Source organism: Haliotis rufescens, unplaced genomic scaffold (assembly GCF_023055435.1).
Source record: "Haliotis rufescens isolate VD_foot unplaced genomic scaffold, xgHalRufe1.0.p SCAF_1, whole genome shotgun sequence".
Lineage (NCBI taxonomy): Eukaryota > Metazoa > Mollusca > Gastropoda > Lepetellida > Haliotidae > Haliotis > Haliotis rufescens.
The window spans coordinates 2247033-2264605 of NW_025963779.1; the positions used below are offsets into that span (position 1 = coordinate 2247033).

Below are 17573 nucleotides of genomic sequence, written 5' to 3' on the forward strand. Positions count from 1 at the left end.
GAGAGGCAGGTGACCTTCATAAGGGAACCACACGGACCAGCTCTACGCCTGGACATCTCTCTCTGCTACCTGCCGACAGGCAACTTCTACAAGACCCCCTCGAGTACGGGTTCAGCTCTTTGTCCTGTTCGGGGGTGAAAAGTGTGTGTGTGTGTGGGGGGGGGGGGGGGGGGGGGGGGGGTATTGCGTTCGGCTTCCACTTCTACATGGGTTTGGCAGGGAACTTCTTGTCCGGATGCACCATCACGCTCTCTCCCCAACCCCTCCCACACACACACCCACTCCCCAACAATGTATCACTTGATTGCAAATCCAACTTCTAAGAACATAAGACACCAAGAACTGACTCAAAACATTATTCCCGTTTGAAGAATCAAACCGGGGCGTCGGCGTGAAGAGCGAACGCACTATCCACGGAGCTACCGACGTTCCTTAACCACACATCATTCATATACATATGAATATACTGTATATCCTCTGGTTCGTAAAACAACATTTAGAAGATTATTTTTAAATTGCCGAGATCGAATCATGGCCCCAGATAAGTCAAGGAAATCCCAAATGTTCGTACGTTACTAGGAACATCAGTTAGTCAGTACCCTTTCACCGCTGGTCGCGTCAGCTGAGACACAACGGATACAACGGCAAATCACATTTCCATGCCCACTATGACTACGCCATGGAATACGAGTCATCTGATTATATTTCCATTATGCTGATGTCAGTGTTGTGCAGGCTCCATGCGAGCTCATATGAGGTTTCCACACGAAGAAAACAAAACATTACCAACAGTTTTTAGGGGAACACTAGACAGTCCTCTCCTATAACCCAGTCGGGGGTAGGAGATTCGCTCGCCCAGTCAGTCGACAGTGGGAGGCCATCTCTCTATAGTTCCAAGCTCAATGACTTTTTCACATGTTCCCATTTAGGTCTCGCTGACATTCCACGATCACGACATTCCAGCACATCAGTTGATCACATTCTTGCTGTGCGGCAAGTGTTAGACATGTGTTGGTCCACTAGCACGTCACTCCAAGAAAGACTACTCTCCCACAACATATTACGAACAATGAGACATTTCCGGAACAGCTACCGAAGTTAATTTCCCGACACGAATATAATCCGTTCTTTGCAGCATTGAAACACTTGTCAAATAAACACGGGACTGGGTGCGTGCTGCCCTGGAGGTGAACAACACACTTCAACAACATTTAGATCTGACAACTGTCAGCTTGATACCTTTATAGACGGAGGACAGACCCTGACAAGAGGATTTGAAACAACATTTGGCTGAATTGCAATAACAGAGATAATTCTAAATATACAAACAGAGCGACTCAATATCACAAAGCGATTCACGGTCTCTGTCACCATAGCTTAACTACAATGGCGTAGCGTAAGTAAAAAGCTGTCTGCCTTAACAGCAGATGCTTTAGTATTGAGAACCTAGTATTTGTCTTATCAGCAGATCGTTCAGCAATCTGCCTCAATAACTCCAGAGCAATGGCGCGTCGTCAGCAAGCTTCTCTGTGTCATCAGCCAATGCTGCAGCATTGAGAGTCCTATATTATGAGTCGATGCTGGAGCATTGACAGAACCTGTATTATGAGATGAGGTGAGGTGAAATGAGGTATAACGTCGCGTCCAAAATTACTGAACTTTCATTGCGACGTGCATGTATGTGTATTTGTGAGCCTGCGTGCGTGCGTGCCTGCATGCGTGTACTAGTCCGGACTTATGCCGACTAGCCTACTGAGACACCATGCCACAGTTTAACACGAATACCCCACTCAGACACAGTATACTGACCCCGAGCCGACAAGTCCGTTTTACCCCCTAAATGCCGAGCGCCAGGCTGGGTAACAACAAGTACTATCGTTCAACGTCTTTTGGTATGATGGGCCGTGGATCGAACCCCCGACCTTCCGCTCTGCAGGTAGACGCTCTGACACTAGACCACGTAGGCGGTCACCTGTAATAGGAGCCGATGCTGCAGCATTGAGAGTCTGTGTCATATGTGCACATCATTCAGTATTGAGAGCCGCTGTCTTATCAGTAAGCTCGTGTTTCAGCATTGAAAGTCTATGTCTTCTTAGCTGCGGTTTGCATTCAGAGCTGAGAGTTGTTTGATCAGCAGTATCAGCTTTGAGAGCTTATCCAGGAGAGATCGGCTTGTGTCGGTCAAAGATGGCGGAATACGATCAAACCATAATGATCTGGTAATGTCGTCAGCTATTTACGTGGAGTACTATTACAAGTGACATTTTAAAAAGTGTGGCGCTTGGGGATCGCTACATATGAGATGTTTATGCTAGTATCTTGCTAATCAGAAGTTCGCCAGTAGGATGTGCGGGTGATGCTTCAGTGTAGTGAATGTGATGACAATTTAAGGGCTGCGGTTCGCGTTCTCTGGGTGACGGAGCGAGCGGGAGGGTTGGTAAGAAATGTTTAGGTCTGAGTGACAGGGTGAACGACTGTGCGGGTGCGGGCCAATATTGGTGTGGAAGTAGAGAGGTATGCGTGTCTCGGGGGAGTGAGTGAATGTGTGTGGTGAGGGGGGAGTCAGTTGTCAGGGTGAGTGAGTGAATGGGTGTGGTGAAGGGGAAGGGTGTGGGTGTGGTGAGGGGGAAGGGAAGGCAGATGTCAGGAGGAGTGATTGAATGGGTGTGGTAAGGGAAGGGGTAATCAGTTGTCAGGGTGAGTGAGTGAATGGGTGTGGTGAGGGGGTGGGGGTAGTCAGTTGTCAGGGTGACCGGAAGGGGTGGGGTGGGGGTAGTCAGTTGTCAGGGTGACTGGAAGGGGTGGTGGTAGTCAGTTGTCAGGGTGACCGGAACGGGTGGGGGTGGTCAGTTGTCACGGTGACCGGAAGGGGTGGGGTAGTCAGTTGTCAGGGTGACCGGAAGGGGTGGGGTAGTCAGTTGTCAGGGTGACCGGAAGGGGTGGGGATAGTTAGTTGTCAGAGTGACCGGAAGGGGTGGGGGTAGTCAGCTGTCAGGGTGCCCGGAAGGGGTTGGGGTAGTCAGTTGTCACGGTGACCGAAAGGGGTGGGAGTAGTTAGTTGTGAGGGTGAGTGAGTGAATGGGTTTGGTGAGGGGGTGGGGGTAGTCAGTTGTCAGGGTGACCGGAAGGGGTGGGGATAGTTAGTTGTCAGAGTGACCGGAAGGGGTGGGGGTAGTCAGCTGTCAGGGTGAGCGAGTGACTGCCAGACAGGGGGTGATCAAGGCATTATCTTGATGTAACCCAGGACCAGCCGATCCATACAGTCAGTGTACGGGTGTACATACCGCGGCAGCGTTATGATGTTAATCAGTACAGGGACGCCACAAGATAACTGCATAAATGTGTCTATTTAAGACAACGCTGTAATACACAAGGCAGGGTCATGGGGGATGCTTTTGATGCTAAATACATTCATTACGCCGGATTGTTTAGATCAGATAAAACAGAACGTCAACGCCAGAGAATAACAAGAGAATGTCCGGCAACAATAGGTTTGCTCCTCTTGTAAAGAAGAAATATTCAGTCACATACATGTACACCACTAGGGAGCGTCCTACATGGTACCCCAGGCGGGATTCGAACCCGATTTTCGACGTTTCGAGCGAGCGCATTGACAACTGGTTAACCCTACCCAGACATACTTACGTCTTACACTCATCTGACACCCCGTCCCACACTCGCACCATCCATTCCCAAGACACCAACACCCATCTCGTTAGTCTGTTTTTGATACGCTGCCTACTGCAGTATTCGCAATTATGTAACGGAAGGAAAATGCACAGCTGTAGTGTAAAGCGTGAGACAAAGCCAGACACGCCACAATCACACTGGCACCAAACACGATACACCGGCGCACCCAGGTCGGTCGCTATCGATGAGGAAATTAATTGATATGCAGCTCGCCAGTGATGGAAACAATCCAATTACATAAGCTGGGCCGAGAAGCTGGTAGGAAGCCAGTCCATGTCACACGCCACACTACGCTGTGTCTGGCTTCGGTCGGCTTCGGAGGTAATGAAAACTATAAGGGAATAACGTTGTACGTTTCTTGAGGAAGGACTGCTGCCAATGTACTAAAGTTGCAGGAAATAATTATTAGCATAATCATAATTTTCAGATTATATAAATAAGAACAAGTTGGAATCAACTGGAATCATTAGTCTATATATCTAGACCTGCCTATCAGGAGGATAGGATTACTACACATCTATGGACTTTTCTTTCAGTACAGCCTCGCAGCAAGGCTACCAATGTCCCTGCCAGGGCGTGGTCGTGGGTAGCAGTCAGCTGATTGGGCAGGAGTCCCATTGTCAGGAGCTGTTGGTGGCGTGGTCTGTGGGCGTGGTCTGTGGGCGTGGTCGTGTGAGGGGTGGTTTGATTGGTGTGGACGGCATATGTGCTGTTAGACGTTTTAAAGTCACGTATACCCATGTCCAGGAATGCATGGTATCATTTGCTCTTTTTAATTAAGTCAAAGTTAAAAGTAATTCCTTTTTTATGTATAAAAACAATTTCTTGAACGCGCTAGATTTAGGGAAGAACATAATCAGACAGTAAACAGGTGAACATAATCGATACAATTAATTCTAAGATGAGATGCTTCGTTCAAAAGGAAACATGTGTTGAACTAAAGCAGTACTTACCCTGATAGCCGTGGAGAGAGGAGAGAAGACACAGACAAGCAGCAGGAGGCAGTCGATCAGTCTGGAACAGAGAAACCACCTTATTAACAAATGGGAATAGAACACACCATTGAATCAACAGGACGAGCTATCACGGGGTTCATTAACTATGTTATCAACAGTCATCTCCAAAGAACGCAGTCGCGGCGCCGAGTTGTATGCTCATCGTTATTGTGTAAACGGAATAACCTTTATATTTAACGGACCTGTTATATTTGTGACGTCATACACGAGCTTTACTTCATCAATGAGGACAGAACGTACTTCTGTCATCGCATACATGTGTCCATATAGAAACTTCCACTATAAGATGTACATACAGCAAAGTTAACTCATCATGTAAGATACTGTGGGGTCTGGTTGTTAAAGCGTTCGCTAGTCACGCCGAAGGCCTGGGTTCGTTCCCCACATGGGTACAATGTGTGATTTCTGTTGTCCCTCACCGTGGTATTGCTGGAATATTGCTGAAAACAACTTTAAAAAATCTCACTCACTCATGTATATATTAAGTGCGGATCTCTATCGCTGACACAGCGAATAATGACCAAAGTACGTTTCACCACCGAGAAAAGGCAACAAGTTTTACAGTTCTTGTGAAAAGAGAATATTGGACACAACAGACAATCTTTCATGTCACGAGGGGCGAGTGAGTGGGTTGGGTTTCACCCGGCAGCGAACAGTCATCACAGCGTGTCTGCTTAAAGTGGGATAGAGTCCCGAGAGGATGCAGGTCCTATACATTGTTATATGGCACTGTATTTTATTGTTGAACAATGATTGTGGCTGTGAGACTCGGTAGACGCTCATTGCTTTGTGTTTGGACAGTGATTAGTTGTCAGGAATGTAGTACTAGTATATTTAGATCCTAGTATGAAATATGTCATCTTCCGGAATACCGTGGACTGTGATAGTGTGTTATAGAAACATCTGGAATATTCTATATTGTGTGGGCACTGTGTGGAAGTTTTCAGTAGCTTGTTTGACGCTATATAAGGGGACAAGAGCATGCCTCTCGTATCTCACACATTTCACCAAGAAGCCAAGAACCACAATCAGGCTGAATCAGGGATTCAATCCACGATCACGAGGTCTGGCCAAGGGACGCAACTCTGCACAGCGGACTGCTGCTCTTCCGACTACTGAGCCACCAGTGGCACCTCAGGTCCAATAGAGTTTGGTACACCGGAGTGCCAAATCACTGCAGTGACAGGGCCATCTTTCTTGCATGCTCCCAGTTCACCTCTCCACACACATCTACAAGCATCGATCACAATCAAGCTCTATCCAGCTAACATTTGGCCATGTAAAGTTACATATCGTCCCTGATTAGAATTTCAGTGTTTACACTCGCGTTAAGACGTTTAGATAATAATTTACATGCGTTTACATGGAGTAAATACGCTTCTGTTTAATTGCATGTGAACCTCAAAGTCTCTCGTCAGAAACAAAAACAGCGTTTTTTTCTGTTTGCATGTGATTTATTAGCCGATGCTCTTTGATTTCAAACGGACTCGTGGTTTGTTTTTTCTTGGTTCTTAAACCCACAGCCGCGTTATTTACTTTCGGATTTTATCTTATTGACACACGATCACTGCTTTAGACATATAGAGCCTGCGCTAAACTACAACACGGATACGTGAACTAGATTCTAAACGCTGGATAAAAAGTCAAAACGCTTAGCCTCGATAAAAATGTGTTGAAGTATACAAGGGTCTTACTGAAGGCGATAACACCACACGAACAATGACTATTTGTCTCTGTAATCTGACATCAGGAAACATGCAGATTAGTTATAGCTTTAATCTGCGGCTGAATGGCAACAATCTGTCCGATGAGCACTTGCCCTCCAGGTGACATATCACATGCTGACTAAGATGCAACCCGGGATGTGTGATATGTTTCTTAGATTGCACATCTCCAGCTGATTTCAGTGATACCGCCCTTGCACTTGTGGACGCGGTACGGCGGCGCAATTAGTGAGATATATCTATTTACAAGGCACTTGAGAATTGTATGTCCGGACGCATTGTAAACATGCAGGCTGTGATTGCATAAGGCATTGAAGTGCAAGTATTCTGCTCGCTCTTCACACTGTTCCATAGTATGTTGGCAATGCTTACAAGGTGACATACTATGACCCTTACCATTAATCTACATTCCTTGCGAGTGGGAAATTTGTACCGAGAGGGGGTTGTATTACGGGGTCATAATACTAATACAAAAGCCTCTAGTGCGGGGAGCCTACCTGTGGATCAAAACACATGCTTTCACACAACCTCTGACCTCTATCAGGCCCATGTCGGTGGGAACAGAGGTTGCTCGTCATACTGGCAGGGAGATGTTCCAGGGTAGGCAGAGAGATGTTCCAGGGTAGACGGGGGATGTTCAAGGGCAGGCAGGGGGATGTTCCAGGGTAGTCAGGGAGATGTTCCAAGGTAGACAGGGGATGTTTCAGGGTAGTCAGGGGGATGTTCCAGGGTAGTCAGGGGGATGTTCCAGGGCAGGCAGAGAGATGTTCCAGGGTAGGCATAGAGATGTTCCAGGGTAGTCAGGGGGATGTTCCAGGGCAGACAGGGGGATGTTCCAGGGTAGTCAGGGAGATGTTCCAGGGCAGGCAGGGGGATGTTCCAGGGTAGACAGGGAGATGTTCCAGGGTAGACAGGGAGATGTTCCAGGGTAGTCAGGGAGATGTTCCAGGGTAGTCAGGGAGATGTTCCAGGGCAGGCAGGGGGATGTTCCAGGGTAGTCAGGGAGATGTTCCAGGGTAGTCAGGGGGGTGTTCCAGGGTAGTCAGGGAGATGTTACAGGGCAGGCAGAGAGATGTTCCAGGGGAGATAGGGGGATGTTCCAGGGCAGGCAGGGGGATGTTCCAGGGTAGACAGGGGGATGTTCCAGGGTAGACAGGGAGATGTTCCAGGGTAGACAGGGAGATGTTCCAGGGTAGTCAGGGAGATGTTCCAGGGTAGTCAGGGAGATGTTCCAGGGCAGGCAGGGGGATGTTCCAGGGTAGTCAGGAAGATGTTCCAGGGTAGTCAGGGGGGTGTTCCAGGGTAGTCAGGGAGATGTTACAGGGCAGGCAGAGAGATGTTCCAGGGTAGATAGGGGGATGTTCCAGGGCAGGCAGGGGGATGTTCCAGGGTAGACAGGGGGATGTTCCAGGGTAGTCAGGGAGATGTTCCAGGGTAGTCAGGGAGATGTTCCAGGGTAGTCAGGGGGGTGTTCCAGGGTAGTCAGGGAGATGTTTCAGGGCAAGCAGAGAGATGTTCCAGGGTAGTCAGGGAGATGTTCCAGGGTAGTCAGGGGGGTGTTCCAGGGTAGTCAGGGAGATGTTACAGGGCAGGCAGAGAGATGTTCCAGGGTAGATAGGGGGATGTTCCAGGGCAGGCAGGGGGATGTTCCAGGGTAGACAGGGGGATGTTCCAGGGTAGTCAGGGAGATGTTCCAGGGTAGTCAGGGAGATGTTCCAGGGTAGTCAGGGGGGTGTTCCAGGGTAGTCAGGGAGATGTTTCAGGGCAGGCAGAGAGATGTTCCAGGGTAGTCAGGGAGATGTTCCAGGGTAGTCAGGGGGGTGTTCCAGGGTAGTCAGGGAGATGTTACAGGGCAGGCAGAGAGATGTTCCAGGGTAGTCAGGGAGATGTTCCAGGGTAGTCAGGGGGGTGTTCCAGGGTAGTCAGGGAGATGTTACAGGGCAGGCAGAGAGATGTTCCAGGGTAGATAGGGGGATGTTCCAGGGTAGTCAGGGAGATGTTCCAGGGTAGACAGGGAGATGTTCCAGGGCAGGCAGAGAGATGTTCCAGGGTAGTCAGGGAGATGTTCCAGGGTAGTCAGGGGGGTGTTCCAGGGTAGTCAGGGAGATGTTACAGGGCAGGCAGAGAGATGTTCCAGGGTAGATAGGGGGATGTTCCAGGGCAGGCAGGGGGATGTTCCAGGGTAGTCAGGGAGATGTTCCAGGGCAGGCAGGGGGATGTTCCAGGGTAGACAGGGAGATGTTCCAGGGTAGTCAGGGAGATGTTCCAGGGTACACAGGGAGATGTTCATTGGTAGGCAGAGAGATGTTCCAGGGTAGACAGGGAGATGTTCCAGGGTAGGCAGAGAGATGTTCCAGGGTAGGCATAGAGATGTTCCAGGGTAGTCAGGGGGATGTTCCAGGGCAGACAGGGGGATGTTCCAGGGTAGTCAGGGAGATGTTCCAGGGCAGGCAGGGGGATGTTCCAGGGTAGACAGGGAGATGTTCCAGGGTAGACAGGGAGATGTTCCAGGGTAGTCAGGGAGATGTTCCAGGGTAGTCAGGGAGATGTTCCAGGGCAGGCAGGGGGATGTTCCAGGGTAGTCAGGGAGATGTTCCAGGGTAGTCAGGGGGGTGTTCCAGGGTAGTCAGGGAGATGTTCCAGGGCAGGCAGAGAGATGTTCCAGGGTAGTCAGGGAGATGTTCCAGGGTAGTCAGGGGGGTGTTCCAGGGTAGTCAGGGAGATGTTACAGGGCAGGCAGAGAGATGTTCCAGGGTAGTCAGGGAGATGTTCCAGGGTAGTCAGGGGGGTGTTCCAGGGTAGTCAGGGAGATGTTACAGGGCAGGCAGAGAGATGTTCCAGGGTAGATAGGGGGATGTTCCAGGGTAGTCAGGGAGATGTTCCAGGGTAGACAGGGAGATGTTCCAGGGCAGGCAGAGAGATGTTCCAGGGTAGTCAGGGAGATGTTCCAGGGTAGTCAGGGGGGTGTTCCAGGGTAGTCAGGGAGATGTTACAGGGCAGGCAGAGAGATGTTCCAGGGTAGATAGGGGGATGTTCCAGGGCAGGCAGGGGGATGTTCCAGGGTAGTCAGGGAGATGTTCCAGGGCAGGCAGGGGGATGTTCCAGGGTAGAAAGGGAGATGTTCCAGGGTACACAGGGAGATGTTCCAGGGTACACAGGGAGATGTTCATTGGTAGGCAGAGAGATGTTCCAGGGTAGACAGGGAGATGTTCCAGGGTAGGCAGAGAGATGTTCCAGGGTAGTCAGGGGGAAGTTCCAGGGTAGTCAGGGAGATATTCCAGGGCAGGCAGAGAGATGTTCCAGGGTAGACAGGGAGATGTTCCAGGGTAGTCAGGGGGGTGTTCCAGGGTAGTCAGGGAGATGTTACAGGGCAGGCAGAGAGATGTTCCAGGGTAGATAGGGGGATGTTCCAGGTAGACAGGGGGAAGTTCCAGGGTAGATAGGGGGATGTTCCAGGGTAGGCAGGAAGATGTTCCAGGGTAGACAGGGGGATGTTCCAGGGTAGACAGGGGGATGTTCCAGGGCTGGTAGGCATAGAGATGTGCCAGGTAGGCAGGGAGATGTTCCAGGTAGACAGGGGGATGTTCCAGGGTAGACAGGGGGATGTTCCAGGGGTAGACAGAGAGATGTTTCAGGGTAGGCAGGGAGATGTTCCAGGGTAGGCAGGGAGATGTTCCAGGTAGACAGGGATGTGTTCCAGAGTAGGTAGAGATATGTTCCAGAGTAGGCAGGAAGGTGTTCCAGAGTAGGTAGGGTGATGTTCCAGAGAAGGCAGAGAGACGTTCCAGGGTAGGCAGAGAGATGTTCCAGGGTAGGTAGGGAAATGTTCATTCTCTTCAGAATGTTCACGTTTATATTACCATGGCAACCATTAGGATTATGCCCATTAACATGTACCATTCTAAATACTACATTAGGAAACGATGTCCCCTCACAATAAGGATTTGATTATATGATTAACGAGTTGACAGTTACAATAATAGAATACATTCTGCAAGAATTGTTTTAGGGATTGTATTAATGGTAGAATGATATCAATAGGTTTGACACACTCTAAAAATGTGTTTGGAATACAAGCCATATTTTAAATTTAAACAAAAGAAATGATCACAGCATATAAACACCACCTAAACACAACATCCCCATAATCTAAACATGATTATAATTAAACCTGTTTACGGCATGGATATCACCGTGTATTATCTTGATAATCCAAACATGTTTAAGTAAGGAGCGGCAATCAGATTCACAGGAACGTGCATAACACAGGAAGTATAACGAACTTGTTACAATTTTAGCATAAAAATGTGCAATGTAAAAATTGCGATCATAGCAGTCCCCGGAGCACATGAGTCAGCGTGGCGGGCCGCTAGTCGTGAGGTTGCAAGTTTGTATCCCGCCGAGGCTTAAACAGTGTTATGTTCATAAATGTGTAGTTGCTGTGTGACGCATAGTAGTCTATAATACAGGAAACGGAGGTGTCTGATGTCTTCGAAAGACACTTAATTTTTTTATGTTACCCCTCATAAATGGCCATTAAACACTAAAACAACTTATAGAAAACGCCCTTTTTTCAAAATCACCTACAATGAATTTCAAACGGGGATACAGGTCTTTCCCACACTTAGACCCTAAACACGTTTAGCTGTTAAACACAATCCTAAACATGTTTAGTCCTAAACACGTCGAAGTTATGGAACAAGGGACGTGTTTAGGTGTGTGTTTAAACACAGTGTTCACAATGCATATGTTAATTCTGTTCATTTCTCTAATTACTGTCCCCAAGAGACGTGCTGACTGTAAGTTCATTACCAGCTGTTAGTGTGTGACATTGGCATTCTTCCAAAGTCTGTCTACGCGTCTAGTGCATGTCAAGTTCTTTCTCATGTCAACGGCTTGCTCTAGTTGGTGGCATAATTCCCCTCTAAAAGCATGTGCATATTGGGGATGGGCACCATGGTACCTCGTCCCAGTCAATATTGACATAGTCACACATATCACCAACAACGTTTCCACCAGATATCGGTTTCGAATGACAACGTTGCTGTTTAATGTGGTGCAGCTGGACCGTAGCTTGGTCACGGTTGCGATGTTTCTTGCCATGCATGGCTGCACTGAGGCTAAGACATCTAACATGGTTTGACGGGTGTCGCCAGTGTTACATATCAACTACATTTCCCTGATGTATTGGGTTGTATGTAGCGCTGGGACGGGTAACTCGGGTACTCAGGTCGGGTGGGTACTGAGTAGGACCCGGGGACCCCCAGGACTATCCGGGGCTATCCCGTGGTTAGTCACGTGATATATTGTTTAATGACAAAAAATTATCTAAAACTTTATGGTTACACTACAAGTGACTATTGTTCCCATTTTTTTCTGACTATGCACCCATTCCTTCTGACTTTTATAGGTTTGAATAAAGATAAAACTTTATGCAGTACACTTCAGTGTTTGCATGGCAAGATCGCTTTATACGTGTATCTAAATACATACAATGTGTGTGTCTGCCTGTCTGTATGTCTCTGTATGTGTGTGTGTCTGTCTGTATGTCTCTGTATGTGTGTGTGTCTGCCTGTCTGTATGTCTCTGTATGTGTGTGTGTCTGCCTGTATGTCTCTGTATGTGTGTGTCTACCCGTCTGTATGTCTCTGTATGTGTGTGTCTGTCTGTATGTCTCTGTATGTGTCTGCCTGTCTGTATGTCTCTGTATGTGTGTGTCTGCCTGTCTGTATGTCTCTATATGTGTGTGTGTCTGCCTGTCTGTATGTCTCTTTATGTGTCTGCCTGTCTGTGTGTCTCTGTATGTGTCTGCCTGTCTGTATGTCTCTGTATGTGTGTGTCTGCCTGTCTGTATGTCTCTGTATGTGTGTGTATGCCTGTCTGTATGTCTCTGTATGTGTGTGTCTCCCTGTCTGTATGTCTCTTTATGTGTCTGCCTGTCTGTATGTCTCTGTATGTGTCTGCCTGTCTGTGTGTCTCTGTATGTGTCTGCCTGTCTGTATGTCTCTGTATGTGTCTCCCTGTCTGTATGTCTCTGTATGTGTCTGCCTGTCTGTATGTCTCTGTATGTGTGTGTCTGCCTGTCTGTATGTTTCTGTATGTGTATGTGTCTGCCTGTCTGTGTGTCTCTGTATGTGTGTGTGTCTGCCTGTGTGTGTGTCTGCCTGTCTGTATGTCTCTGTATGTGTATGTGTCTGCCTGTCTGTGTGTCTCTGTATGTCTGTGTGTCTGCCTGTCTGTATGTCTCTGTATGTGTATGTGTCTGCCTGTCTGTATGTGTCTGCCTGTCTGTATGTCTCTGTATGTGTATGTGTCTGCCTGTCTGTGTGTCTCTGTATGTGTGTGTCTGCCTGTCTGTATGTGTATGTGTCTGCCTGTCTGTATGTCTCTGTATGTGTGTGTGTCTGCCTGTCTGTGTGTCTCTGTATGTGTGTGTGTCTGTCTGTCTGTATGTCTCTGTATGTGTATGTGTCTGCCTGTCTGTATGTCTCTGTATGTGTGTGTGTCTGCCTGTCTGTATGTCTCTGTATGTGTATGTGTCTGCCTGTCTGTATGTCTCTGTATGTGTGTGTGTCTGTCTGTCTGTATGTCTCTGTATGTGTGTGTGTCTGTCTGTCTGTATGTCTCTGTATGTGTGTCTGCCTGTCTGTGTGTCTCTGTATGTGTCTGTATGTGTGTGTCTGCCTGTCTGTATGTCTCTGTATGTGTATGTGTCTGCCTGTCTGTATGTCTCTGTATGTGTGTGTCTGCCTGTCTGTATGTCTCTGTATGTGTATGTGTCTGCCTGTCTGTATGTCGCTGTATGTGTGTGTGTCTGTCTGTCTGTATGTCTCTGTATGTGTGTCTGCCTGTCTGTATGTCTCTGTATGTGTGTGTCTCTGTATGTCTCTGTATGTGTCTGTCTGTCTGTATGTCTCTGTATGTGTGTCTGCCTGTCTGTATGTCTCTGTATGTGTGTGTCTGTCTGTCTGTATGTCTCTGTATGTGTGTCTGCCTGTCTGTATGTCTCTGTATGTGTGTGTCTCTGTGTGTCTCTGTATGTGTGTGTGTCTGCCTGTCTGTGTGTCTCTGTATGTGTATGTGTCTGCCTGTCTGTATGTCTCTGTATGTGTGTGTGTCTGCCTGTCTGTATGTCTCTGTATGTGTATGTGTCTGCCTGTCTGTATGTCTCTGTATGTGTGTGTGTCTGCCTGTCTGTATGTCTCTGTATGTGTGTGTGTCTGCCTGTATGTCTCTGTATGTGTGTGTGTCTGTCTGTATGTCTCTGTATGTGTGTGTGTCTGTCTGTATGTCTCTGTATGTGTGTCTGCCTGTCTGTGTGTCTCTGTATGTGTGTGTGTCTGCCTGTATGTCTCTGTATGTGTGTGTGTCTGTCTGTATGTCTCTGTATGTGTGTCTGCCTGTCTGTGTGTCTCTGTATGTGTGTGTGTCTGTCTGTGTGTCTCTGTATGTGTGTGTGTCTGCCTGTCTGTGTCTCTGTTTGTGTGTGTCTGCCTGTCTGTATGCCTCTGTATGTGTCTGTCTGTCTGTATGTCTCTGTATGTGTGTGTCTGCCTGTCTGTATGTCTCTGTATGTGTCTGTCTGTCTGTATGTCTCTGTATGTGTGTGTGTCAGCCTGTCTGTATGGCTCTGTATGTGTGTGTCTGCCTGTCTGTATGTCTCTGTATGTGTGTGTGTCTGCCTGTCTGTATGTCTCTGTATGTGAGTGTGTCTGCCTGTCTGTGTGTCTCTGTATATGTGTGTGTGTGATCATATCTACAAGTATACAGTGTAATATGTAAATAATAAAAGAAGTACATTTAGTTGCGATATATGAATGGAAACAATATGAACACACTGAGCTACTAACTTCCCCCTCTACGGCAGATACCCCGACAATGTTGTCGTGACGCTGATATGAAGGATGTTTTGGAGACAATCGCTGTGTAAAATATCCGAAATATTTCCCAACACATATTACAACTTCAATGTTGAACGCACAGTCCGTCGTTTAAACGTGCACCCCGTTGCCAGTTCTTATGTTTACGCCACCCATACAAATTGACGTTACACAAAATACTGTTTAATGTTGCTATGATGGGAGCATGTCCTGCTTGCGTCTCCCATCGCACGCAGTCCCGACAGGACACCCGTCCATGCATGCAGGAGGTGACTGGCTGAACACAATGAGAACATCATGTTTAATGTCATGTTTAATGTCATGTTTAATGTCTAACAAGGGTACTGATTGTGACGAGAACTCATACAGTGTTCAACAAAGCTTGCACAAGTCCGAGACGATTCAATCCATTCGCTGATGTGACATTTCTTAAGTCATGTATTCCACGGGCAAGTAAACTTGTTCCATGTCGTGTGTTTCGTGTTATTCACACAGCCAAATCGTCTGTAATCATTCTCGCGATGCCAAGCATTACTGCTGAAAAAAAGTGAAACATTTAAGCTCTATTACCATTGAATTCTTATTCTTATTATATACTTGAATTACATGTTATTCAATGCATTGTTGCTTTACAATAGACCTCAAAACTCAGCAGGACAAGATGCATGATTGTTTGGAGAAGACTTAAAAAGTTTACCTTGAACAACCAACAAGCTTTATAAATATACTTTGCGCTCCATAGAAGAAAAGGAATGTGAAACATTTTCTACATATTTCCTTTAAGCTGTGTCATTTGAGGAAATCAACACTCTTTATCCGACGAAGCTGAGAAATATTGGCAAATCCGGTCATTGTATTGTGAGTCAGCGCTGCTCCCCCGTCGAGGGACTGCGTCACAGATTAGACTATCAAAATACACGCGCAATGGCAACGGTTTATAGAGCATTTTACACACTAACAGTATAAACAGAACAGGGTGGCGACATACATACTGAGTGTTAGTATCAGGTCTCTACGTTGTTTAGGTAATCACACATGGGAACAACGTGGTCCAGATCCCAGCCCCCTAGACTGTGGTCTAGTTTGTTTGTTTGTTGTTTAACGCCGCACTCAGAAATATTTCAGCTATTTGACGGCGGTCTGTAAATAATCGAGTCTGTACCAGACAATCCAGTGCTTGATATCATGAGCATCGATACCGGCAATTGGGATACGACTGTGGTCTAGAGGATAGAGCGTTTGTCAAGAGAGCGGAGGTCGGTAGTTCGATCCCTGGCCAAATACCAAAGGAAGTGTAAAGGTACCTGATGTTTCACTGCCAAGGATAAAGCAAGGACTGGTCGGCTCGGAGTCAGAGTACTATTTCTGAGGAAGGTATCCATGTCAAACTGCGACATGGTATCTCTGTGGGCTAGTACTATGAAACCGGCCAGACAAGTACAAGCAGCACTCAGTCACCGGTACAATATAATGACAGACACACAGGTACAAGTTCATTACTACCGTCGACACAAGCAGCACTCGTCAGCTTGAACTGCCCCACGCTATTGTGTACATGCAGCCATGCCACGCGACAATCACCGATCTCAATTTGTCGCCCGTCAACCATTCTCTGTGTGCCGACAGTCTACATCTCACGGATACGGGACGGCAAAAAGTCCTTCATTATGGCCAAATCGTCCAGACAGTCGTGAGTTGGGCGAACTATAGCCCCAGTTAACAAATGACGTACCAGGAAAGGCAGGTAGGTGTCTGACAAGGCGAGTCACTGACACCTTGTCTATTTACAAATAGAGGAAATATGTACACTCGTCGCTCACAAATGAGAATTCTTGTAACATGTGTGCTAAACCGTGGGACGTAGGAGGCCGAGTGTGTTTATTTAAGAGTTTACTTAAGTTGATCATCTTCTCATTACTTATATAACAGGGTTAAAGTCGGGCGATCACGCTGTCGTTGTCTTGTCCCTGACGAATGGTACACCTCCAAGATATACCTTTCACTAATAAGTATACATCGTGAACATGGACAAGGCCTTCAAATAACAGCTATAAAAAGAACCGTAGCCAACAATCCCAAAGTACGCCTGAATAATCTTTCCATGCAATCTCCTCTTTACAGTTTAGTAGAATAACGAACATAAACTCGATCCTCTATTCCTGACTGTTTATAAAATTACAGGTGTTTTCCTCCCTCCCGTGCTAAATTTGTATTGCATATTAATACAGGATCATTAAGTAATATGTTTACTGTCATATGTAGTGATGTTAGTTTTGAAGAAAGATAATAGCATGTTTCAATTTGCATGTTCTTCATGGCATATCAGGGGCGGTGGGGTAGCTTGGTGGTTGAAGCGTTCGCTCGTCACGCCAAAGACCCGGGTTCGAATCCTCACAAGGTGTACCCCGCCGTGAAATTGTTTTGAATATTACTAAAAGTGGCGTAAAACCATACTCACTCAGGGCCAATTATTTCTTTTAAGTACTCTTCATTTTAATTTCCGATATTCACTCAAGTGTACGACTTACAATAACCACAGTTTCCAGATTAGGAAAGAACGGTGTTTTACCTTTAGCGCTATCAAGGAACAGATCTAGTACGGATAGTGCGTAGTGTGTGTTTGTGTACCTGCCAGGCACGTTGTAAATATGTTATCTTCTCTTTCTACGACGACAACAACAAATATCCGTCCGTCGGTGAATCGTTCATCGGGAGGGTCAGTTACTGGTCATTGGTGTGCGGCCATGAAGCCTCGAGAACATAGCTACGTTAACTCGCCTCAGACTCGGTTGTAGCGATTTAAACTTCCAATGGCTTCAAAGACACATCTCAGACAACGCATCATTCTCTTGAGACTATCTCTTAGAAGATTTACTGCATTATTTTTGCACATGCCCAAAGCTACAATATTTTAAGAAACGATTCGTTTTTCTATTTGAAATGTTACAATTTAAATTTAGAGATTTATGTGAATGAACATGAAACAATATCTGTCAATTTAGATACTTTGAGTTCGGTCCATATCTTCATCCTACGTTCTGGACCAATACAGTAACTTAAGATTTAACTCACAATTTAAGACAAATATAAAGTCTTAAACAGTTAATGACTTTCTTTTCTGAATAATCGAACACATTTCCATCAACCGCACCAAACTATTGACCACTTGTTTTTGTTCTGTTTTAATATATACACGAATATTATTGTATTTCTATTACTTTCTACTGGAGCGGTATTAACATAAGACAGATGACTTGTTTACC

At 46.7% G+C, this 17573-nt stretch overlaps 1 protein-coding gene across 1 annotated transcript in view; it reads right to left on the reverse strand.

The window, feature by feature from the left end:
• LOC124147034 overlaps positions 1 to 17573 on the reverse strand; it is a 91655-nt gene that overhangs the window by 50922 nt on the left and 23160 nt on the right. The window contains exon 2 of the mRNA XM_046517636.2: positions 4644 to 4704. Within this exon, the coding sequence (XP_046373592.2) occupies positions 4644 to 4704 (61 nt within the window). The remainder of the gene's footprint in view (positions 1 to 4643; positions 4705 to 17573) is intronic.